Source organism: Penicillium arizonense, assembly GCF_001773325.1.
Source record: "Penicillium arizonense strain CBS 141311 chromosome Unknown PENARI_contig018, whole genome shotgun sequence".
Taxonomy (NCBI): Eukaryota; Fungi; Ascomycota; class Eurotiomycetes; order Eurotiales; family Aspergillaceae; genus Penicillium; species Penicillium arizonense.
In genome coordinates this window covers 540,779-563,288 of record NW_019173295.1, presented here as the reverse complement: position 1 = coordinate 563,288, position 22,510 = coordinate 540,779, and the positions used below count along the sequence as shown (strand labels likewise).

At 49.6% G+C, this 22,510-nt stretch overlaps 9 protein-coding genes across 9 annotated transcripts; 5 read left to right on the top strand and 4 right to left on the bottom strand.

Annotated features, from left to right (window-relative positions):
• Positions 1-13: 13 nt before the first annotated feature.
• PENARI_c018G04124 (uncharacterized protein) lies at positions 14-1,819 on the bottom strand (the record flags this gene model as incomplete). Its single annotated transcript, XM_022634534.1, has 5 exons — positions 14-1,224; positions 1,276-1,380; positions 1,428-1,560; positions 1,610-1,681; positions 1,742-1,819. 5 exons carry the CDS (start codon positions 1,817-1,819, stop codon positions 14-16), a joined length of 1,599 nt encoding a protein of 532 aa, XP_022485530.1.
• A 726-nt stretch (positions 1,820-2,545) lies between these two features.
• On the top strand, positions 2,546-4,141 carry PENARI_c018G03034 (serine incorporator domain-containing protein; the record flags this gene model as incomplete). The annotated part of the gene is made up of 4 exons (XM_022634512.1): positions 2,546-2,596; positions 2,656-2,735; positions 2,790-3,378; positions 3,425-4,141. 4 exons carry the CDS (start codon positions 2,546-2,548, stop codon positions 4,139-4,141), a joined length of 1,437 nt encoding a protein of 478 aa, XP_022485581.1.
• A 225-nt stretch (positions 4,142-4,366) lies between these two features.
• On the top strand, positions 4,367-7,658 carry PENARI_c018G08569 (ATP-binding mismatch repair protein PMS1; the record flags this gene model as incomplete). Its single annotated transcript, XM_022634614.1, has 4 exons — positions 4,367-4,399; positions 4,454-4,550; positions 4,614-4,700; positions 4,765-7,658. The coding sequence occupies 4 exons, from the start codon at positions 4,367-4,369 to the stop codon at positions 7,656-7,658; spliced, it is 3,111 nt and encodes a 1,036-aa protein (XP_022485532.1).
• An 88-nt stretch (positions 7,659-7,746) lies between these two features.
• On the bottom strand, positions 7,747-8,322 carry PENARI_c018G01693 (uncharacterized protein; the record flags this gene model as incomplete). Its single annotated transcript, XM_022634492.1, has 1 exon — positions 7,747-8,322. The coding sequence occupies one exon, from the start codon at positions 8,320-8,322 to the stop codon at positions 7,747-7,749; it is 576 nt and encodes a 191-aa protein (XP_022485599.1).
• Positions 8,323-10,395: 2,073 nt separating this feature from the next.
• On the bottom strand, positions 10,396-11,928 carry PENARI_c018G00577 (MFS transporter; the record flags this gene model as incomplete). The annotated part of the gene is made up of 1 exon (XM_022634471.1): positions 10,396-11,928. One exon carries the CDS (start codon positions 11,926-11,928, stop codon positions 10,396-10,398), a length of 1,533 nt encoding a protein of 510 aa, XP_022485642.1.
• Positions 11,929-12,052: 124 nt separating this feature from the next.
• PENARI_c018G04004 (DUF3712 domain-containing protein) lies at positions 12,053-12,748 on the top strand (the record flags this gene model as incomplete). The annotated part of the gene is made up of 4 exons (XM_022634530.1): positions 12,053-12,170; positions 12,227-12,241; positions 12,298-12,422; positions 12,476-12,748. The coding sequence occupies 4 exons, from the start codon at positions 12,053-12,055 to the stop codon at positions 12,746-12,748; spliced, it is 531 nt and encodes a 176-aa protein (XP_022485458.1).
• A 1,450-nt stretch (positions 12,749-14,198) lies between these two features.
• Positions 14,199-14,606, top strand: PENARI_c018G09782 (uncharacterized protein; the record flags this gene model as incomplete). The annotated part of the gene is made up of 2 exons (XM_022634641.1): positions 14,199-14,309; positions 14,388-14,606. The coding sequence occupies 2 exons, from the start codon at positions 14,199-14,201 to the stop codon at positions 14,604-14,606; spliced, it is 330 nt and encodes a 109-aa protein (XP_022485674.1).
• Positions 14,607-16,019: 1,413 nt separating this feature from the next.
• On the top strand, positions 16,020-18,879 carry PENARI_c018G08543 (uncharacterized protein; the record flags this gene model as incomplete). The annotated part of the gene is made up of 5 exons (XM_022634613.1): positions 16,020-17,936; positions 17,992-18,253; positions 18,313-18,378; positions 18,457-18,567; positions 18,620-18,879. The coding sequence occupies 5 exons, from the start codon at positions 16,020-16,022 to the stop codon at positions 18,877-18,879; spliced, it is 2,616 nt and encodes an 871-aa protein (XP_022485489.1).
• Positions 18,880-19,717: 838 nt separating this feature from the next.
• On the bottom strand, positions 19,718-21,693 carry PENARI_c018G07872 (uncharacterized protein; the record flags this gene model as incomplete). The annotated part of the gene is made up of 8 exons (XM_022634604.1): positions 19,718-19,776; positions 19,832-19,995; positions 20,052-20,062; positions 20,164-20,622; positions 20,676-20,786; positions 20,846-21,357; positions 21,419-21,611; positions 21,661-21,693. The coding sequence occupies 8 exons, from the start codon at positions 21,691-21,693 to the stop codon at positions 19,718-19,720; spliced, it is 1,542 nt and encodes a 513-aa protein (XP_022485542.1).
• Positions 21,694-22,510: the final 817 nt, after the last annotated feature.

The window sequence follows — 22,510 nt, the reverse complement described above, 5'->3', positions numbered from 1 at the left end:
ATGCAAACAGAGCTCACGCAAGCCGGTGACCAGCCTTCCTGTTCATGGCATTATGAATCGACCGCTCACGGAAGATACTCCAGAGACAAACGGCGATACCGAAGATACCCGAGACGAAAGTCATGAAATATGCCGAGCGGTAGCAGCCCAGACCATCAGGACATTCCCGATCACCGTCCTTCCCGACCACGGAATGGCCATCGTAAATGCTCCCGTATAGGATGTTAAAGACGTTACCACTGAACACAGGGGCGAGGGTCATAACACCCCAATTCTGGGATAGACCGTTGATACCGAACGTGTGAGCAGTGAGGGAAGGGAAGACGCCGAAGAGGAAGCCGTAGGCGATACCCGTCATACCAGAGACGACGACCAGACTGTTCGGGTTTGAGATTGATGTACCAGCTAGCTGGGTCAGGGTGAAGACGACGGCTGAGATGAAGAGACACCAGAAGCGGGACATGCCGAGTTTCTTGACTAGGAGGTCTGAGCCGATACCGCTGAAGAGACGGCCGAGGAAGTTGCCGAAGGAGAGGATAGAGACGTGCATTACTTGGCGGTGTTGGATGAATCTGTCTGTGGCGCTGTCGTCGTAGTAGAGCCATAGGGCTTTGACGCTGTTGCCGATGTTGTTGATTGTCATTAGGCCGATTCCGGAGAGCAGGGCCATTGTTAGGAAGAGTTGCCAGAATTCGACGCGCTTGAGCATTGCTAGGCCTCTGATGTCTAGGTAGTGCGACTCGTCTGCTACTTCGTCTAGGAAGTCGTCGTCTAGGGTGTCAAAGGATGGGCGGGGGCGGTCGTCCTTGGAGACTAGGACAGATGTCTCGTCGTTGGCAAGTGGTCTACCGTGGGAGTTTGAGACGGTTGATTGAGATCGTGCGTGCGCGGGGTGTTGCCCGTGCTCGAAAGCGGTTGAGCCATGTAGGCCGGAGTCTTCTGCGGCCTCCGGTACAGATCGTAGATCTGTGGGGTGATGCAGTCTTCTAGACTCGGTTGCGTTGTGTGGGACAGCTGAGTAGGGCTCGGAGGCGAGGATTCGAAGCAATGGAATTGATGCAAATGACAGGATCGAGGTACCGAGGGCCAAGAGCAGAAGGAAGCGGCCGGTGTCGTCCTTGAAAATGAGTGTGGATACGTTGGACCAGAACAACGCACTGAGTCCAAAGGCGGCCAGCGGAAAAGCAGTAGCTGTGCCACGGTGATCGGGGAAGTTGGATGCCGCTAGTAACATTTGGTTAACCATAATTCAAGCATGTCTCTCGTGTAACGTACCTGTCTTGATGGCACCACCGAAGGCAGCGCAGCCACCCGTTCCGGTCAGGAAAGTAAATAAGCATAGGAAGATAATCGGCATGGATCCTTCGCCATGTTCATATGCTACTAACATTAGTGCCATTCAATATAGAGGCAGTAGCGGAGCATACCCAAGTATATCGGGAAATATCCCAGACCCAAGCAGATCGAACCGACTAGCGTGACCAATCTTGGGCCCCGCGCATCAGTTAATAGTCCCATGGGGATTCCCATGGCATACATGCCCAAGTTTCCCGCAACACCCTAGGGCTTGTTAGGACACATTCCCCGCGACAGACACACCACAACTCACTATCATGTTGCTCTCAGTCGATGAGAGCTTCATCCGTTGGGCGAATTGCGGCGCCCACGCGGAGTATGCATACTGTCAATGCTGTTAACCTTAATCATCCTCAAAGGGGATAAGCTCGGAGATATCACGCACATTCGTTCCGCATGACAGGGCGACCAGCGTCCCCGCAATGACGGAAATAGTCCGGGCAGTTTTATGGAGAGAGGTCATTATCTCGACTGGATGTCCTCCCAGTTGTTTCCCGGTGTGTACGCGTGGGCGGAATGTTGTGACGATTAGGCCCAGGATAGATAAGAAGGTAACGGGAGGGACATCGGAGGAAGGAAAGAGAGAAAGAGCAAAGAAAGGAAAGAAAGGAGCGAATGGATATAGGAAGAAGTCGAAAGTGAAATCGGAGGCCAACTGGACTTTTCAGGAGCGTCGTAATCGGCCCTGGGGGGGACCTGTTAGGTAAGGAATCTGGAGATCACCTGTGGACACTTGACCCGCGTCGGAACGTCAAATGTGCCAAGTTATGGAGAACTTCAATATACTGGAATACTGTGGAATTGTAGCAATGGCAATGGGTAGAAAAGTAGAGGGGAGGTTAAGGTGGTCTAGATAACAGGCTGCATATGCACAGCATCAATATCTCTACATATTGCGAATCCAGCCTAACCTATACGTCACCATACTAAGACTAACTTATCAACACCGATTCTCCGATAAGACATCTCTCTAGGGCTGTCATGTGCCCGCAATTGTGCCTAATTACTTTCTTTCCGAACACCCGTCGACCGGCCTGGTGCTTACATAACATGACGAAGGCGGCGGGTTCCTGACCAGGTGATCTCCAACTTCTCCTCTCCCATACTGCACGCAGAGACCTGCATCTAGGTACATACACACAATCAACTATTCGACTGGGCTGGGATACCTCATACCTATAATCCCAATATGGGTGCCCTCCTTTCTTTGCCGCTCTTGGCCGTGCCGAGTGTTGGCACAGTACGTTGTCGCCTATCACCATAAACATGCAGCCTGACTGACTTGCTTTCCTCGCACAGCTCGTGACAATCGGAACTTCATGCTGTGGAGCAGCGACATGCTCGATGGTTTGCAGCGCCTGCGGAAAGTTCCAAAACAGGTACCTATCATCGGCTGCCTAGTGCGGAGAACCTCGGACTAACAAGGAAAACAGTATGGCGACGAGAATTGCCTATGCGTTTATCCTCTTGATCAACTCGATAATCTCCTGGATTATGCTCACGCCATGGGCTTTGAAGAAATTGCAGCATTTGACCCTCGACTACATGGAAATTCGATGCGACGGGAAGGAATGTTACGGCTGGGTCGCGGTTCATCGCATCAATTTTGCTCTCGGTCTCTTCCACTTGATCTTTGCCCTCTTGCTCCTCGGTGTCAAAACCTCGAAAGATAGCCGCGCTTCCCTTCAGAATGGATACTGGGGCCCGAAGATTATCCTCTGGATGGCATTCGTCGTCATGTCGTTCTTCATCCCCGAACCCTTCTTCTTCGTCTATGGCAATTACATCGCCTTCTTCTGTGCCATGCTCTTCTTACTTTTGGGCTTGATCCTGCTGGTGGACCTCGCGCACTCCTGGGCCGAGTTGTGCCTACAGAAAATCGAGGACAGCGATTCTCGTGTGTGGCGTGGTTTGCTTATCGGTTCGACCCTCGGCATGTACTTGGCATCTTTCGTCATGACTATCCTGATGTACATCTTCTTCGCCAACAGCGGATGTTCTATGAATCAGGCTGCTATCACGGTAAGCTACCCGTTCTCAGACTCTGGCACAAAACTGACTCGCCCAGATTAACTTGGTTGTCTTCTTGATCATCTCATTCATCTCTGTACAGCCGGCAGTTCAGGAGTCGAACTCTCGCGCGGGATTGGCCCAGGCCGCGATGGTTACTGTGTACTGTACTTATCTCACCATGTCTGCAGTCTCGATGGAGCCTGACGACAACAACTGCAACCCCCTGATCCGGTCTCGCGGAATTGGAACTGCCACTATTGTTCTCGGAGCTATCGTCACTATGGCGACAATTGCATACACCACTACCCGCGCTGCCACACAAGGTATTGCGCTGGGATCCAAGGGTGGCCACAACTACGTCCAGCTGGGTGTAGATGATAACGAGCATGGATTGGTGACCCAACAACCAGCCGCTCGTCGTGAGATGCGCGCCGAAGCCCTCCGGGCTGCCGTTGAGAGTGGTAGTCTGCCTGCCAGTGCCTTGGATGACAGCGATGATGAGGACGAGTATGAAACCGCCAAGGATGATGAGCGTGGCTCCACCCAGTACAATTACTCGCTCTTTCACGTCATCTTCTTCCTGGCCACAACTTGGGTGGCCACATTGCTGGTCCAGGGACTGTCACTCGAGACTACCACCGATTTCGCTCCTGTAGGCCGCACATACTGGGCCAGCTGGGTGAAGATTGTCAGCTCCTGGGTCTGCTATGCTATCTACTTGTGGACCCTGGTTGCTCCTGTTCTTCTGCCGGATCGCTTCGGTGTTTACTAGGTCTGTTCGATATTGGAATGTTGTTGGTTCTGTTATATTTTAGTTCATAGCTGCAATAGCAAATTTGTCTGTGACAAGCAAATATATTGAATGTAAATCCAAAGACAGGACAAGCATGGGACATTGGCCTCCGAGTCCTCCGTCATATCTTATCAAGTCTTGGCAAAACCCACGCGTAAAGTGCGACGCGCCCAACTTGCCCACCTCAGACACCATGGAATGAACATGGCGACAATCCAGGCCATCGAGGCTCGCTCGGTATGACTTCTGATACTGCTCTACCCACAAATGTCTAACCATCGCGTTTGCTAGGTCCACCAAATCCAATCCGGTCAGGTCATCGTTGACCTATGTTCCGTCGCCAAAGAGCTCATTGAAAACAGTCTCGATGCTGGTGCAACCTCGATAGGTGGGTGATCTCAACTGGGATGAAGTGCTCGAAGACGTACTCTAACGCATACGGGTTCGACAGAGGTCCGATTCAAGAATAATGGGTTGGATCTGATCGAGGTGCAAGACAACGGCAGCGGGATCGCACCGGAGAACTATGAGAACGTTGGTGAGATTTTCCTTCACATTTGGAAAACCTTCAGTCTCCAGCTAATCAGTCTTCTGTGCGATAGCCTTGAAACACTATACCTCCAAATTATCCACATACGATGACCTCGCCAGTCTAAACACCTTCGGTTTCCGAGGCGAGGCGATATCCTCACTGTGCGCTCTGGCCGATTTCCACATCATCACCGCGCAAGCGCAGCAAGCCCCACGTGCGAATCGACTTGATTTCGAGCAGTCTGGGAAACTGCGCAAACCGCAGATCGTTGCTGGACAGAAAGGAACAACTGCGTCCGTTGAAGGGATCTTCAAGAGACTTCCCGTGCGCAGACGCGAACTGGAGAAGAATATTAAGCGGGAATATGGCAAAGTGTTGAATTTGCTCCATGCTTACGCTTGCATCAGCACTGGGGTCAAATTCAGCGTCAAGAATACCGTTGGCAAGACGCGGAACGTGGTGGTCTTTTCTACAAATGGGAATGCCACCACGAGGGAGAATATCGCCAATGTCTACGGAGCAAAGACGCTTTCGGCGCTGATTGCGCTGGATCTGGACTTGGAGTATGAGCCTTCTACTGCTATGAAGCGGGCCGGAGATGAGGGGCTCAATCGAATCCATGTCCAGGGTCATATCTCACGACCTGTCTTTGGCGAGGGACGGCAGACGCCTGATAGACAGATGTTCTTCGTGAATACGAGGCCTTGTGGTCTGCCGCAGATTGCCAAGGCCTTTAACGAAGTCTACAAATCCTTCAATGTTTCCCAGTCGCCGTTTATCTTTGCTGATTTCAAGATGGATACCGATGCTTATGATGTCAATGTCTCGCCTGATAAACGCATGATTCTGCTACACGATGCGGGAGCTTTGGTTGAGTCCCTTAAGGCGTCTCTTGCTCAGTTGTTCGAGGCTGCGGATCAGACGGTGCCGCAGTCACAGGTCAAATCCAAGGCTTCGGCAAAGCAACAACCACTAGCATCACTTCCTGGGTTTGTCACTGCTCGGCAGCTCAGCCAAAGCGCTGAAGTTGACAGCCCGACTCGAGGTCGGAGCAGAGATAGTCCAGCGGAGACACCTGTTGTTAGTCAGCCGAGTGCAAGCAAGCGAGTCATGAGCTCGCAAGAAGGCACAGAAAGCCCATCGCGAGCGACATCATCTCCAGCTCCATCTTTGAGAACGCCTCGTGCTGCATCAAAGCCTTCGCCAGCTCCGACTCCAATCCCATCTGCAAATGAGCCAGAATCATCTGCCGCTGAAACCACGAATAACGAGCCTTCTTCCCTGGTGGAAGAGGAACTGGAGGAGCAAACACAAGAAGACCCATCCTCCCAACCCTCAGCGTTAGATGAGATACCTAGTCACACACGCGGCGACCCAAATGAAGAGACACCAAATGTCATTCAGAATGCATTTGATAGAATGCGTCCTCGACGCATGCCTGCTGAAATGGCTACTATAACTATTGGCGATCGAACTGTCACTTCTATGGTTGGGAGTGGTTTACCGCGAAAGCGGGCATCTGTAGATCCACCTCCTATGAGACAACCGCCGCGGCGGAAGAGGCTGGTTCATACGCCATCACGGCCTAACATTTTCGGCAAGCATATGCAGGCGTTTGCTGCCCCGGGGTCGCAGGTTGAGGAAGACGATGAGGTGGAAGGAGAAGAAGAAGCAGAGGAGGACGTGGAAGGAGAAGAGGAGGAGGAGGAGGAGGAGGAGGAAGAAGCCGTGAGTGAGGCCGAGCCGATGGAGGAAGACGAAGAAGGCGAAAGCGAGATCGAGCAGACGCAAGAGACCCAAGATGGCGAAGAAGAACCCGATCCTTCACCGTCCGAGGACGCCGAGTATATTCCTGAAAATGCCCCGCCTGAACTGGGAGGAATGGAAGGAAACGAGACAAAAGCCAACCAAGATGATGCCGGCGCGGATGACGATCTCGATGAAGCTGAGAAGAAATCACGGGAAGAAGCAGTTGTTCACCGCTTGATCCATGAAGCTGAAGAGAATGCCGTGCTACCCCAGGAAAATAACGCCAGTCGTGCAAATAAGATGAACAAAGGCGCCGCCCATCGCGATGCCACTGTAAACCTCGTCAGCACAGTTGACGGATCCGTCTCAAGGCTTCAGTCCCAAATCGCAGCACTGCGCCAGGGTCTTCAAACACGTGCGAAGGCGACAGATCAAGAAGCTACCGACCTCGACGAGAAAACTGCCGAGGACCGACTGTCTCTCACTGTGAGCAAGAAAGACTTCGCCCAGATGCGCATCGTAGGCCAGTTCAACCTTGGATTTATCATCGCCGTCCGTCCAGCAAAAGATGGCGAAGAGCTCTTCATCATCGACCAACACGCCTCAGACGAAAAGTTCAACTTTGAACGACTGCAATCTGAAACAGTTGTGCAACACCAGCGCCTCGTTCGACCACAGCGCCTCGACCTCACCGCCGTCGAGGAAGAGGTTGTCCTCGAAAATCGAGCCGCGCTAGAGAAAAACGGGTTTGTGGTGACGGTCGATGAAAGCGGCGACGAGCCCATCGGTCGTCGATGCCAATTAGTCTCGTTACCACTCAGCAAGGAAATTGTCTTCGGCGTTCGTGACCTGGAAGAGCTCATCGTTCTGCTGTCCGAGTCTGTCTCGCATGAAGTCTCCGTCCCGCGGCCGAGCAAAGTGCGCAAAATGTTTGCTATGCGTGCTTGTCGGTCGAGTATTATGATTGGTAAAACTTTGACGGGGCGGCAGATGGAACGTGTGGTGAGGAATATGGGAACTATTGATAAACCGTGGAACTGTCCGCATGGAAGGCCGACTATGCGGCATTTGATGAGTCTCGGGCAGTGGGATGAATGGGATGAGTTTGAGAATGAGAATGAGAATGAGAGTGCCGGTTTGGATCCTTGGAGGCAGTACTTGGAGGCTGAAGGGGAAGAGGAGGTCGAGGAGGATGAAGAGGGAGAGGAAGAGTAAATAAAATAGCGATACCCGATACTGTGTGTTATAAATGTATAGTACGAACAGTCGAAGTCCAACACAAATGAACAGAGATCAAAAACAATCACCACCATCGCAACCAACTTCTCGTCTGCTGCTCCACCTTCTTCCCATTCCCATTTCCATTAACAATCCCATCACCATCACCACTGACAGCACCATCACCATCTCCATTCCCATCCCCATCTCCATCAACATCAACATCCCAACCATCCTCAGACTCACGATCCAACCCCGAATCACTCTCACTCCCGCCCCTCCCTTCAACAGAATCCATCATATCCTCCAGCGCCAACAAATCCTGCTCAATAAGTTCCGCCCAATTCTGCACATCCCCAATCTCCTTCAACCCATCCCGCGTCTCATCCGCAAACCCAAGCCATTGCTGATTCTGCCGCGCCAGCCGCTGCGTATTCTCTGCTAGTTCGGCTTCTTGTCTTTCCAGTGCTGCGGCGTTGGATTGGATATTTGCTGCTCGGTCACGGAGGGGCGCTTCTAGGTTTGTGCCCACTGAGTGCAGGGTTGCTGTGAAGGCTGCTAGGGCTTCTTTTTGGTGTTGGTCTGTTGTCGGACTGGGGGTTGAGTCTGTTGGAGTTTGGGGCTGTGGTGGTGGTGTGTGGGGTTGGGCTTGGTCCGCCATTGCTTTTTTGTGGTTTTACTTATGGGGATTGGTATACTATTGGTATGTGTATGTGTTGGTGGTCTGTAGAGAGCGATCTCGATTGAAGATTAAGCTTGAACCCCACCTGCCACATGGCTGGTCTGTGCTTTCCCCGCTCTAATCCATGGGTGGTTTGTTTATACTACGACCAGGGAGGTATATGGGGATGGAGTAGATTTGAGGCTGGAGGGCTGAGTCTCGTGGTTGTTGTCCTATTCAATCAAGAAACATACCAACCAGCCCTCGTGAAGTTTACTTGAAATGGAATTTATTGGTATTGACACCATGAATGAATTAAAAAGGGAATGTATTCCAGAGGCAAGAATGGTCAAGGAGATCAAGATTGCAAGCACAATCAGCCCACAAGACCAAATCACACTGCAGAGGAAAGTTGATCTCCGATCTGCTAACCCGCACAGGACTCCAAAGATGAGAGCTCTGAAGCCCGTGCAAGCAGTTCGGTTGCTGTCTCTCCCTCGTGCCCACAGAGATCAGCTGCCCGTCGAATCCAACACCACGACCCATCGCTTTCACAATTAACATACCTCGGCGAAGCACACTGGACTTTGTATAGGGGGGTAGTTTCACCCCCCCCCAACCCATAATTTCTGCCCATACACCACTGGCAAGCCATATTTGTGGGCGTGTCGACCGTCATGAGTACTTAGCGTTTTCCGCGTTCCCCTTGTGTTGAAGCCAGGGAAGCGTAGTCAGCCTTGTGTCAGTGACCGCAGTAAAAAGAAACGCGTGCAAGTAGTCCCGGCCCGAGACTGAAGGAAGATGGTTAGCTTGGAGGAGGGTAGGGGTGGGGGATGGGAGGGGTGGGGGATGGGAGGGAATGACTCACGTTGAGCTCGAACAAGGACGGATGGATGAGAAGGAGAAAAGAAAGAAAAAGAGAAATGGTGGAGGACTGGGCATTTATAGGCTGGGAAATTTGCAGAATTTCCCGATTTGGAGGGGTCGATAGAGACAGGCAACCACCTGCTGCGCAGGTCTGAACGTCGCTACACCCGGAGGATGTGAGATGGACATTGTCTTGTTCTCTAGCTTGATTTCTGGTTCTACGGTGGAAGTGAAACTGGGACTGAAATTGAAGCTGAAACTATTGATCTATTGGTATAGGCATGTATTCCTGCAGAGCCGATTGAAGGGAAGAGGCCACTTCACTCTTGCAATGCATTGGAACTTTTTGATATCCGGCCAGCTACTCAAGGATCGAAGAAATCTCAACCTTCGATCCTGCTTATTAGGACCAACAAGCAGGACACGACATCCAGCTCTGAGTTGGTGTCTCTGAGCTGGGATGTCGAGTAGCTGCTTGGAACCTCTCCCTCAGATCAAGTTTCCAACATCCCACAATCCAACCTTCCCACAGATTCCTACAAATCCCAGAAACTCCGACAAATCCCACATGCCAATACGCGAGCGTCATGTCTGATAATGTAAAAAGGAGGTCAGCATATTCCAAGCTTCGAAACATGAAGAAGGAGAGAGGGATGCGGGTGGCTCACAATGACGATGCATAGATGAGGAGAAGAAGAGGAAGAGAATCGGTGGACGAAAAAGCGAAGGGTTTTATAGTGGCCTCTCGAAATGCTGTCCACCTCAGGCTCGCCATCAAAGCAAAGATCATGTGCGCGCAATTTGCCTGAACAGCTTTCCTTACAGGCTACAATTTGCTAAAGTGTCTTGTTCACCACATAGGTTAGCTGCGTGGAAGTGTGGATTTTAATCTGGATGTCATATTAGGAATACTCGGGGAATCTCGACGGTATTGGTCATAGTGCATTTGTCATTTCATGATCTGTCCTTAATCTAGCAATGTATAACTAGGCAATACAAAATGCAACTCTACACATCATTGTGCCGACTTTTTTTGTTGGCAACATGCTTATATACAGTGAAACCCCAGATTGTTGAAGACACGGAGCTCGCTACCGTGTGTGGTTCATTGTCCATGTGGCGCCATTCCGCCTCCAACAGGACAGAGTACCACTGAGCAGCTTTTGCCTGCTGTGAGCTTCGCAAACTGGGATTGTGTGAAATTCCTTAGACATTTCGGCGCTTCCGGCTCTTCTGGGGCTCTGGTAGGTATCTCGCTACCACTGAGAACCCAGCAGCAAATAGAAGCATCAGAATCCAGATTGTATAGCCTCCCACGACTTGGGTCCTCGCGCCTATCGCAAAGAGGGCGGTGAAGAGAGCTGGACAGAAGGCCCTTAGCCCACTGACGCCAGTCAGGGCCAGCGCGTTCAGCGTACCCAAGACTTTCGGTGAGGGTGCGCTATCGTTGACAGCGAGTTGGATTGCTGTAAAACTCATGCTGACTCCACAACCGACGACCAACACCACCGGCACAAAGATCCAGAAAGCCTTGACAGACGCCTCGGTCCCTATCCGGAGGAGGACATTGCCTAATGGAAAGCACAGGAAGAAGAACGGATAGGCTGTAGCGCAGAGGCGTATCACCCCGTTTGTCCCGATCTTTCGCTGCAGTGGTGGGAAGACTAGGAGGAGCCATGCAGCTTGTGCGGCGCCGCTTAGACCCATCATAAGAGAGATTTGCAGTGGCGTGAAGCCGTATCCTCCTAGGCTCGCGGGCGTAAACCAGAAGACCGGAATAACGGCTGTGTATGCAAACGCCAGGACCATGATGTGGCCATAGGTGTAAATCACCATACCCACCCCTGGCGATTTCAAAAGCTGCCATGTAGAGAGGTCGCCTCTATAGACCGGCCCGTCGGAGGTTGTCTCCTCCTCGTCACCGTCCGTAGCATCAGGGTCTTTCTCTAACGTCTCTGTAACAAAGCAGGCACTAGATATAGCAGCGGTTGCTCCCACTAGTGCCACCACAAGACTCGATAACGCGTAGGGATAATTTTGGAAGAACCGGACGGCTCCAAAAACACCCGGGTACTGACGCGCCGGATCGGCAAGGGAACCACCTAGCAGAGGCCCTAGGAAGATACCCAAGTTTCCACTGAACGCAAACCAGCTGAAAGCCTGGGCTTGGGTCTTTGGCGTGCTGTGCTCGGCGATCATGGTGCGGATAGTGATGATGGTACCGGCGAAGACACCGGCGAGGCACCTAAACAGGGCCATCTGAGGGATAGTCTTTGCCATACCGAAAAGACCTGTAGCGAAGGTCACGCCGAATAACGAGAAAACTAGGACTGGCTTGCGCCCGAAGCGATCGGCTGCACGGCCCCAGAATATCATCACGATGGCTTGCGTGAGGGAGAATAATGACTCAATAAGGCCGCTGTAGAAGCCGACATCTGTGTCTGCAATGCCTCCGTTGCTTTGGATCATTTGGTTGACATACGGGAAGATAGAGAAGAAGGCCAGTGGCTCTATTATTCGGGCGTAGCAGAGGAGCAGGATTTGGACCTTGGGCAACGGCTTTCCCTCATCATCATCATCGGTGCTGTCGCCGTCCGGCGATGGCGAGTGGTCCCGAGTGTCAGAACCCAAGAGGGCTGTAGTCTCATCTACATGATTGTTCTCGGCAATTCCATTAGCCGAGTTAGGTCGGGAAGCAGTACGTTCCCGGTCATGGTCGCGCCTATCGGTCCCTGGCATTGGCAATGAGGTGTAAATCAAGGATATGCCACAGGTTGGATATGTGTTACGACATGTTCGGTCCATTTGAAGTTGATAGGAAAAGTGGGTCTCCCTGACATCACGTGTGATCTATGAGCATAGAATGCATATCCTCGCATCATCAAAGAACTCTTCTCTATTGTTTGAAGGTATACCGGATCTTAAGTTCGGAGGTCTCCCGACTGCTCATTTGAATATTCATAAGATCATGAAAGTGAATGGTGAGTGTCTACCGTCTATTGTGTGTTTGAAAAGCGAATTAACGAGCTTTAATCAGGTTATAATGTTACAGGTGAGAACTGATAGATTCATACACCTTGTAGGTGTCCTTATTCCTAACGTTCACAGAATTCATCAACACCGATGGAGCTTTCAATGTTACCAGGGTGGATATCCTAGATGAGCCAGTGGATGGATTTAACTTCAATGCTACCATTACTGTTCGCAATCCGAGCCCCTACATCGTGGAGCTGGTATGTCCTTTTCTTCTCACTGACAACACAACGACCATAATTAACACATTCAGGGGTATGTGACATTCAATCTGTCTATGGGTGGCTCAGACTTGGGCTACGTTGATCTTCCCTATCTATTTTTGGACAAAATCGGCACTACTACTGAAGTTTTTGGCTCGATCAATAAGTCAATGTTAATCCACGAGGCCGTGTTGGGTGATGACGACTTTGGTTTTGTGACCATCGACGTCAAGGGAACAGCTGCGATTTCAACGGAAAGGATATTCCATATTTTGCTGCAGCAATCAAAGCCGTTTCTGCGTCTGCAAGGCTCGACCTGCTGAAATACGCATCAAGTCTGTTCTCTGGCTCATAAGGTTGATGTATCCGTGGACCTTTTTATGGGCGATTCACCAGATAGAGGGTAGTTTTTCGATGCATTATAGACACAGTTTAATCTTCAGCATCTCCAGATAGAGTCAACTAGGTAGTTGCTATAGATTACAGACCTCTTCGGGCTGCTTATAAGGCTTGGTGATTTTCAACATTCTAGCCAAGATGGACAACAATTAAGTTACTTCGTCTAATGACCGACTTCAATTTTGACAGAGGTGATCAGACCCACTGGCAAATATCTTTAAATACATAGTGGTATTGCAAAATTTGAAGGCAGGCAATACTATCTAGATAACAACTACTGGCTTGGGCAGGCAGTAATTAGATGATACTGAACCTGGATGGCTTTACTAGGATTATTGAGCACGGTGTGGATAAATTTGAAAAGCAGTAGACGTTTCTTCTTATTCAATTCTTACTTTTGAAGGGACGAATTGTAGAACGGAATGCTATATCTAAGAAATACCAAACAAAGCATCCAAAAAAAAAAAAAAAAACATTCAGAATAACGAAATGCGAGTATGCAATGGCTGGATCCTAAAAGTTAGTCAATAAGTTTCGCCGAGACAGCCGGTTCCAAAATTCTCTGTACTTCCAGTGTCACGGTGTCCCTTCCAGTGGTTATGAGTTCCTTCGGGCATCAGACCCTTATCCTCAAGCCTAAGCATCAGGTACAAAACCCACCACCGACAGCTCTGTTTTGGAAGAGCCAAAGCTTCTTGGACTACTGTAATGCCCTCAGATACTGGGATCCGGCAGAGAAAGTCTTTAGTGCCGATACCCCAACTATTGAATCTCTTTCCTTCTTCAATCTCGGTCCTACGATTGCCTCGAAAACCTTCACAGTGAAGCCACGTGCATCGTTCTGCGCCTGGGTGGGCCATCATCATCATCCAGTGGATAGGAGGGTCTTCTGGGTCTTGTGGCTTGCAAATTGCCAGGTAGAGGTCAAGATGGTGCCGGTCGATGGACGCCATGTTTATTTGTGATCTACAGTAAGTAGACTAGATAGGATGAAGTAATCGTTGCGATGATTGTTTTGAGGATTGTCGTGGAATTAATTTATGCAGCCGACTTGGTTGCTTTTATACCTAGGCAATTCCCAGTTGACCACTCTCAAAGAGAACAAAAGACGTGAAAATGGCTTTTTACAAGTCGCCCTCGCGAAAGATCATGGGCTAAGCCGAGTCAAAAAAAAAATGGTAATATCATTGAAAGAGGTGCAAAAGATAAACAATGGGCTTTGTGACCATCATTGTTTCTTTCCCCTCTAACAAAATAGTATGACCTCATGGGCAGGGTCAGCGACGACTTTAAATTCTGCAAATTCCATTACTTCTTACCACCAGGTTCAGTCATTTCATAGTACCCGTCGCTTTCTAGTACTCTCCCAACATCATGCCAACCAAGCTAACAGAAGCAACTGGCGCTGAGCTGACCTATCTCACACACCATAGTGCATTTCAGGAATGTCTACATAGAGAACTTAAGGCTATCAGAGAACGGAAGGTAACCACCCCAGAACGTCGCAAGGTAGCTATTGAAGTAATAGCTAACCTCATTGATGATCTACCCACTTTACTCAAGAATGGACTTGACATGCACAAGAAGATGCCGCAGTGTCTTACGGTAACAGAGAAGCCTGTAGGATACTTTGCCATTTCTAAGTCTATCTTTGAGAAAAAGCTAGAGTCTTTGGTTGATGTCCTTATTGCTCTCAGCCGCGACCTCCGCACTGATCAGGACGGGAATGGCGGAATGCATAACCACTATAAAGCCTTGAAAAGGACCAAAGAGCTGATTTAGATAGTTGGATTCAATTGATATGATTTGCTTTTACCACCGATATTAATATTGTAGAAGCATAAGTAGTCAAAGTAGCGTAACATCAATAGATTGCCAACAACTCTAGCGATAGTCTAAAGATTACACCCAACGCTAGGGGACGGTAAATCGGACCCTGAAAAGGCCTAGTTGTAACGCCATTTTAAGCGTCCTATTTACCAGATTCAATAAAACAGCACGCCACTTGTTTCGGCCCGTTTTTACTTTGTGCTCACTGAGTGCTCAGTGATCACAAGTAGGGAAGCGATTTGCAAACCGGAATTTTGGTTGCACCCTTCGCGGTGGTAATTCAGCATTGTGCCTGAATCAGTGTAGAGATGATCCAAAACCACCATCAGGCTGTAACGACACAACAAATGTCGCTCATTCTTGCTCTAGGCGCGCTAGCTATCTCGCAGTTGCCGCCCCAATGCTAGCCTTCTATTACGGGCCTCTTTCTCGGCTCTTATAGGCCCAATGATGATAGTTGCTTCGCGGGCTGCATATGCAACGTCGTCAAGGGAATAGCTTAGACCAGTTGACATGTCAGGGAAGTGCGGGAAGCACTCTTCTCCGCCTTGTCCTGTTGTTTCCAGTCTCAAGTACTCTCGGAATGACTTGCAGGCGGGTAAGGCGACTGATTCATTTCGGGGAACCGACTAGGTGCATATGGTGTACATATATCCATGCTAGCTCTCTGTTAGTGCGGTTCTCCCAATTGAGTTTGGATTAGCGTGTTTATTGTATTTTGACCCACAGTGTGGATAGGAGATCTCTCAGGGGTAGAAGCTTGAGAAAGACCAAGACCAATATGGGGTGTCACACCCCAAGAAACAATGTGGTGCGGCCCGATGGAGACAAATCGTAATTCAAACAACTGTTTGGGTGGCTGTCGCTACAGTGCTTTTCCAGATACTATGGCCTGTGTTTTGAACCTGCTGCTAAGAGACTACATTTGCCCATGTTCTGGCTCGTTTTATTTAGGGGATTGATACTGCCCATGAAACCTCCGGTGTCTTGGCAATATGCAGTTGATCACCTGGACAACCGCTCATATGAGAGAGCTATCCATACTTGTGATCGACTTGTGAGTATCCGAGAACGATGATATAAGCCATTGCGCCAGATAGATTTAGGCACGGAACATGTAAAGAAAGCTGAAGCTATACAATCGACCTCGGGGATACCTTTTCTCTGCGGCGCAGCATTCAATAGCTGTGCTGTGACATGGAGCTAATGCACGAGCTGTGCCTTACAGGGATCCCAAAATGGGGGCCAAAACCAAGTCTTGCTTAAGATCACTGAGAGCTGGAGACTTGCAGCAGGAATTTATCTTTGCTCGGAATTCCTATCACAATTTTCTTGTTACAAACCACTTCACCTCCGGTGACCACAATGTCGCCCTCTAGTGAAGAATACGCCTTGAACCAACTGCAGGTGGAGCAGTCGAAACTACTGGACAAGATTGACGAGTTACGCAGCCTTGGTATCGGTGGCCTTGTGGAGTTACCTCAACTCATTGTCTGTGGCAACCAGTCAAGTGGAAAGAGTTCCGTGCTGGAAGCCATCTCCAGAGTGCGTTTTCCAGCCAAGGGAAATGTCTGCACCCGATTCGCGACCGAGGTCATTCTTCGTCGCAGTCCACAAGCGCGAGTCAAAGTATCTATAGAACCGGGCGCTTCACGCACCGACAATCAAGAGCGAGCGAAGCTCCAAGCCTTCAATTCCGAGTCGTTCTCCACCAGTGACGACCTTCCCAAATTGATCAAGGAGGCTGAAGAATGCATGAGGATTGGTGGTGGCCAACTCTCCACAGCAGGCTTCAGCGATGATGTTCTCAAGGTCGAGATCTCTGGCCCCGAAAAGCCAGAGCTCAGTCTGGTTGACCTTCCGGGGCTCTACAGCTCCGTCAGCGATGACCAGAACGAAGAAGGAATGATGTTAGTTGAGCAGTTGACTAAGAAGTACATGGAGAATAAGCGGAGCATCATCCTTGCTGTCATCAGCACGAAACTTGACTATCATCACCAGCGGGTCTTGAACCTGGCAGGGAAAATTGACCCAGGGCACGAGAGAACACTTGGAATAGTGACCCAGCCCGATACTCTCTCACCCGGCTCGGAAGAGGAAGAAACCTATCTGAAGTTCATCAAAAATGAAAAGATCAATCTACAGCTCGGATGGCATGTACTTTGCAATCGGAAGTTTGAGACGCGTAACACTTCGGACGATGAGCGAGACCGAAACGAACGCGATGTTTTCGAACAGGGACGATGGGCTTCACTTTCTCGTGAGATTGTGGGAATCGACAGCCTAAGACGTCGCCTGAGCAATATTCTGCTGAAGCACGTTCGCCGCAGCCTCCCAGATCTGATCTCGGACATACAGAACAAGATCTCAGGTCATGAACAAAAGCTAGCAAAGATGGGCACCGCACGGTCAACCGTTAGAGATCAGCGAGGATTCCTTGTCGACATAAGCAGCAAGTTTGGTCGCATTACAGACCAGGCTCTGAACGGAATGTATTCCGATGATTTCTTCGGCGGATTCGACGATCAGAAAGCGAACAAGGAGGATACCCACGATTTCCGTCGATTGCGGGCAGTCATTCGTGAGATGAATGAGAACTTCGCGGAAGCCATCAGTATTCGTGGCTGCCGAAGAATCATCCGTCTAACTGATACAAGTCTCCCCTTTCCAACCCTTCAGCAGCAAAGGTCTAAACCTTATATGAATGACTGGGTACCTGAATACGTCAATGAAGCGACCCTTCAAGACGAAATAAAAGAACAGGCAGTCAAATACCGCGGTATAGAGCTTCCAGGAAACGCAAATCAGATGCTGGTGGGGAGTTTGTTCCGTGACCAGTCCGAGCCCTGGGAAAGCCTTGCTGAGGCTCATTTAAAGGATGTCTGGACCTCGGTCAACTATTTTGTTGGCCTTGTCCTCCAGCATCTAACGGATCAACACACTTACCCTTTACTGATGCGCGACCTTATCATCCCCGAGATGGACCGCTTGAGAGCCCGTCTGTTCGAAAAGCTTCAAGAATTGACCTCCTACAGGAAATGTGGTCATCCTCTGCCCCTGGGAAAGAACTTCCTTTCCACGATCCAGGAGTCGCGCAAAAAGCGTCAACTCGTCGTGTTGAAAAAGGAGCTTGGTCTTGTTGCATCCCCATTCTTCCCAAACGCAGATCTCGATAAAACCTTCAATGCCAGTGATCTTGACCGAGCAGCTTCTCAATTGCAGTCATCCAGTGACCAGTTTGCAGCTGCTGAAATAATTGATCAGATGCAGGCCTACTACGATGTGAGTATGCTACATTGTCAAGGTACCGAGCAATCTCTCACAAGCCCCTTTTTAGACCGCTATCGTGACTTTCATCGACAACATCGCGATACTTGCAATTGAGAACTGCTTGCTCCGACCCCTAGAGCACATTTTCACTGGCCAGTCTATCATTGGCATGGAGGATGCTCAGATCCAGAGCATTGCAGCAGAGCCGCCCAATGTCGAACTCGATCGTAAACGTCTAAACGAGGAATTGAACAAGTTGAATGCAGGCAGGCAAACCCTCAGCGCCTTCAGTACGGATGGCCCTTCGATGCCATCTCGGCCTGTCTTCGGTATGCTTACCCCAACGTGAGATTTGTTGCCTCTCAATCTAACAGAGCTTATCAATTAGCCTCACAGTTGGCGTCTCGGTCGGAGAAATCTAGCCCCTCACGTCAGGCGAACAGGCCTCAACAAGGTGAGTACTCGGGGCCTTCGGCGTATTGTCGCCATTTCCTATTTTGAGCCAGAGCCTTGCCATTAACTGAAAAACTAGGGACTTCAAGTAACGGTAGTTCATACAGCGGACCTACCGCTAACTCTAGCCGACAACAAACGCAAAATAATCCCAGCTCAGGTCTCTTCCAACAGACTTCAACGGCCACCAGTAAGCAAACAATGGAACTAGAGCAACAGAGAACTTGCTGACCTGGCAATAGGCAAGCCACCTCCGAGTCCTTTTGCAGCTCCTAGTCCATCACCGTTTGGAGGAAGCTCGAATGCCAAGGAAACCCCTTTTTCTTCGAAAGTATTCGGTGCTGGAAAAGGCAGTAGTGGAAGTGCTCAACCGACGCCTAACCATGGAGTTTTTAACACGTCACTGAGTGGGTTTGCAAGCCCATTCAAGAATGGATCCAACGGCGGACCTTCTGGTCAGGGACCCAGACCATTTGGAAGCACTTCCAGCCCAAGTGGTTAGGACACCGTGCAATATTAGCTTCGATATCACTCTCTGGAAGGCTAATGTCGTTGGTGGAGCTATTAAATTCCTCCATGCTTGACGATCACCTTCTGCAGTGGTTGACACTATATTTTCGCATGGACCAATAGGTGGAGAAACATGAGAAGAGTTCTACGTGTACTTTGCAGGTAAAATAGTTTCTCCAGCAGTCCGTATAAATATCTTTGCGGCAACCTTAGTAACTGCATATCATTATACAATCCAGTGTTTTGTACTTCACATGATCCTCCATGCTTCCCCTCGTTGTCGCACCTGTATATTTAACAAGATGCAGGTATGTGGACGCTGCCACGATATTTTCCATCATATCGTGTAAGTCCGTCATAGTATAGTCCCGATATGTAATTCCCAATCGTAATTTTATTGTTCTATACGAAGTCTTCCTTACGTGCTCTACGCCTCTACCGGGTTCCTCTACCTTTTATGATACGATCTTCCCCCGGCGATCGTCTCAAGAATCTACCGTGAACGTACTTTTCGCTCCGCCTTGAGGTATAAGCCTCAGTCCCACGGCTAAAAAGTGGGGGTCGTGGGGGCCGTTCGGTATAAGTGGAGGGCGGGAGGCGGCTCGAGCCTCTGGTTGATGGATAAACGAAAAATTAGATTAATTCCACTGGAAATGGCATACCAGTCCCAGTTCTGCTATTGCCGACAAGTTGTCTCATAGAACGGTTTTCGGCTCAGGCAAAAATGTCCACACTTTGATGGAGTACAGGATAACTGAAGATGTTTTCACTCATGGTGCTACCCTCCACCCACACCCGGCGTTTGTGTGACTGCCTTCGGATCAAGCTGCCTAGTTGTCCTTTGATTCAGGCTTCGGAGGCCCAACCGACAAATGGTGTAAGAGAAGCACTAGAATCACATTAGCATCATACCAAACTATCCGCTTAGAGCATGATTAACGAACAAGCGAGCAATATTAATGTGAGCGCAGGAAGTGTCCAGGGCGTTGTACCCAGGTTCCCTGCCGCATCGGTTAAGACCGAGGTGCTCAGCAGAGCAAGACCCAGCCCAACGAGGATGTTGGCACCAATACTGATATACCGCAAACGGGAATAACCAGCGTGATGTCTGAGTGACAGTAGCGTGAGGATACCTATTATCAAACACACAAGGCCAACGCATACGCAGAAGTACCCTGGTACAAAATATTGGTTAGACTGGCGGCTTTTGATAGAGGACTGAAAAGGGATGGAGGAAATATGATGAAATACCAAAGGTAAGGTTGAAAATTGATACGATCGAGTTTCCATATGCAGTAAAGTCCTCCTCGGGTACTTCTTTTGGTGGTTCCCAGCCAAAGCCTTCAATGATGGTTTTGGTCATCTCGCTAAACACGAGTTTGACGTCTGCTAGTGTCTCCTCCGTGTTGTTAGCATCACCGTTCAAGACTGCATTCAAAGACTTTTCGACCTCGTCAAACACGGCTTGTGTGGAGGGGTATCTCTCGTAGACAGTATGAACTGTTTCATTCAGCGTAGTGAGCAGATCCTGTGTCGGGGCCTCTTCTGAAAACAGAGCCGTCAGTTTGAAAAGGTCTTGAACGACGTGAGCGCACAATAGGATCTGATTTGTCCCTTCCATCATGAGAGCGAGAGCCAGATGGAAAGGGAAATGGAGTATTGACCATAGCTGCTGGCGGACGGAGCCAAATGGCTCCATACGGACATTATCGAAATATATTTGATAAACAAAATACTGTCTTAGGTATTAGTATTTCTGCTTTAGTCTCTGGGAGTCGGGGTTCCTACAATGACCAGTACTGCCGATATAATAGAGCCAATATCAGCAGCGGTGAATTTGAGGTCGAAGGTCTCAATCTTGACAATTGTCTTAGTCAGGCCAATGATGCCCTCGCCGAGCTATTCCGGTTAGCCTCTGATTTCTGAATTTTGATTTGGAATGGCACCAGACAACGTACGATGATCAGTGTCAGGCAAGTCAACCTCTCCACGAGATGTGTTTTCTCAAATGACATAGCTTTCCATTGGGCTGCAAGGGCCAAGTTAACCCCAACTTCTATCACAGCAACCACATACCACGCGACATAGGCATTGTAAGCCGTTCGTCGGTAGAAGGCAAATGATACACCAAGATAGATGAAGGCGGCAATGAATAGGGACACCATCACTGCTATCAATGGTACACGGGTGGCGCGATACCTCCAGGCAAAGAACAGAGTTGAACCATATTGACAGAATAGAACCACGCGGCTCGCCATTAGGATAAGTGACAGCTGCTGCAGGGGACCCCACCCCTCAGCTTCCATCAAAAATTCGGGTCCGATGATCGCGAGCCCAACCATAACTCCGAAATGGCATGCATGGGCGACACGTTCCAGAACACTGTCTGTGGCGAACCGGACATCGTACAAAGTCACTTGGGCCCAGGTAAACCACAAGATGCAGAAGAAACCGACGTAAGAGGCCATTTCTGCGGGTAAAACGCAGAAGTTAGCTATATGACGAGTCCAGTCAAGGAATCGGGGACAGACTCTGTGAGCTGTTGATCTCATGGGCATTTGTGAATGAGGTCAAATTAGCAACGAAGAAGAGATCGAAAAACAGCTGAATATTGGAGGTTGCTTCATAGTGCTCAAACTGAGGGTTCTCAAAGAGCGTCTCGTCTTGGGTTGTAACGTCGGCCACGCCTTCGACTGTTTGACCCAGCCGGTCATTTGGCTGTGACTAAGGACCGGTCAGCTTCTCAAATTGAGCCAGTCTGGTGGCTGGTTACCAATGGGCTTCTCCATAGAGGTAGCCCACCCATGTTGTTGAACAGAGTATTGGGTTATATCGATGTTGGAGGCTGAAGATTGTTGTCCTTTCAGATACTTTAGCAACTATGCCTTTAAATATATGAGAATGAGCCTCCCAGAAAAATCATATCCTCCTCTGAGGCACGAGAATACGAGGGAAATGACGGAATGAGCCGATCTAGGGTCCGCATTTAGGCCCCCAGTTTCAGCCGCAACTATACGATACGTTCACTTAGCATCCAAATGCATAAAACTAATTATAATGAGATGACTTGGCCCTCTATGATTCGTATTGAGGCTCGTGCCTTACGCGCTAATGTTCGGATGGATGATTTGATCGACAGTCTCACGCGCTCTAGATCACTAAATACTAACGTTTAACTCGCAAGCCAAGTTAGAGTTTATGTTTTAAGTTTCAAATAAGCTCAATATCCTTAGTGCTTACCACTGGGGCCAGTAATCACGGCCAGTTTTAAGTATTGGTCAAGCTTTCCACAAGGCTTACAAGCCAGTAAGCGCCACAGATCTTCCTCCTGGCCCCTCCAAATACAATTTATTACGGACCTTCGCTGGTCATTTTGAAGCGGCCAGTTATAATGCGGGCCTGTCCTTGTCCATAGCCTTATGCTATATATAGCTACCACACACATGGGGGCGGTGGGAAGTCTATGTATCCAAGGTTTGGCCAGGAGCTTACCCGCCCCACTATGAGCGTGGATGTGGACTGTGAAAGGGAATGAACGCGGGTACCACATCCTAAGCCGCTGGCGAAACCCCCTACTGTCCGTGAAATTTTGGGGCGTGGGCGAATCGCCAGCCAGGGCGCGG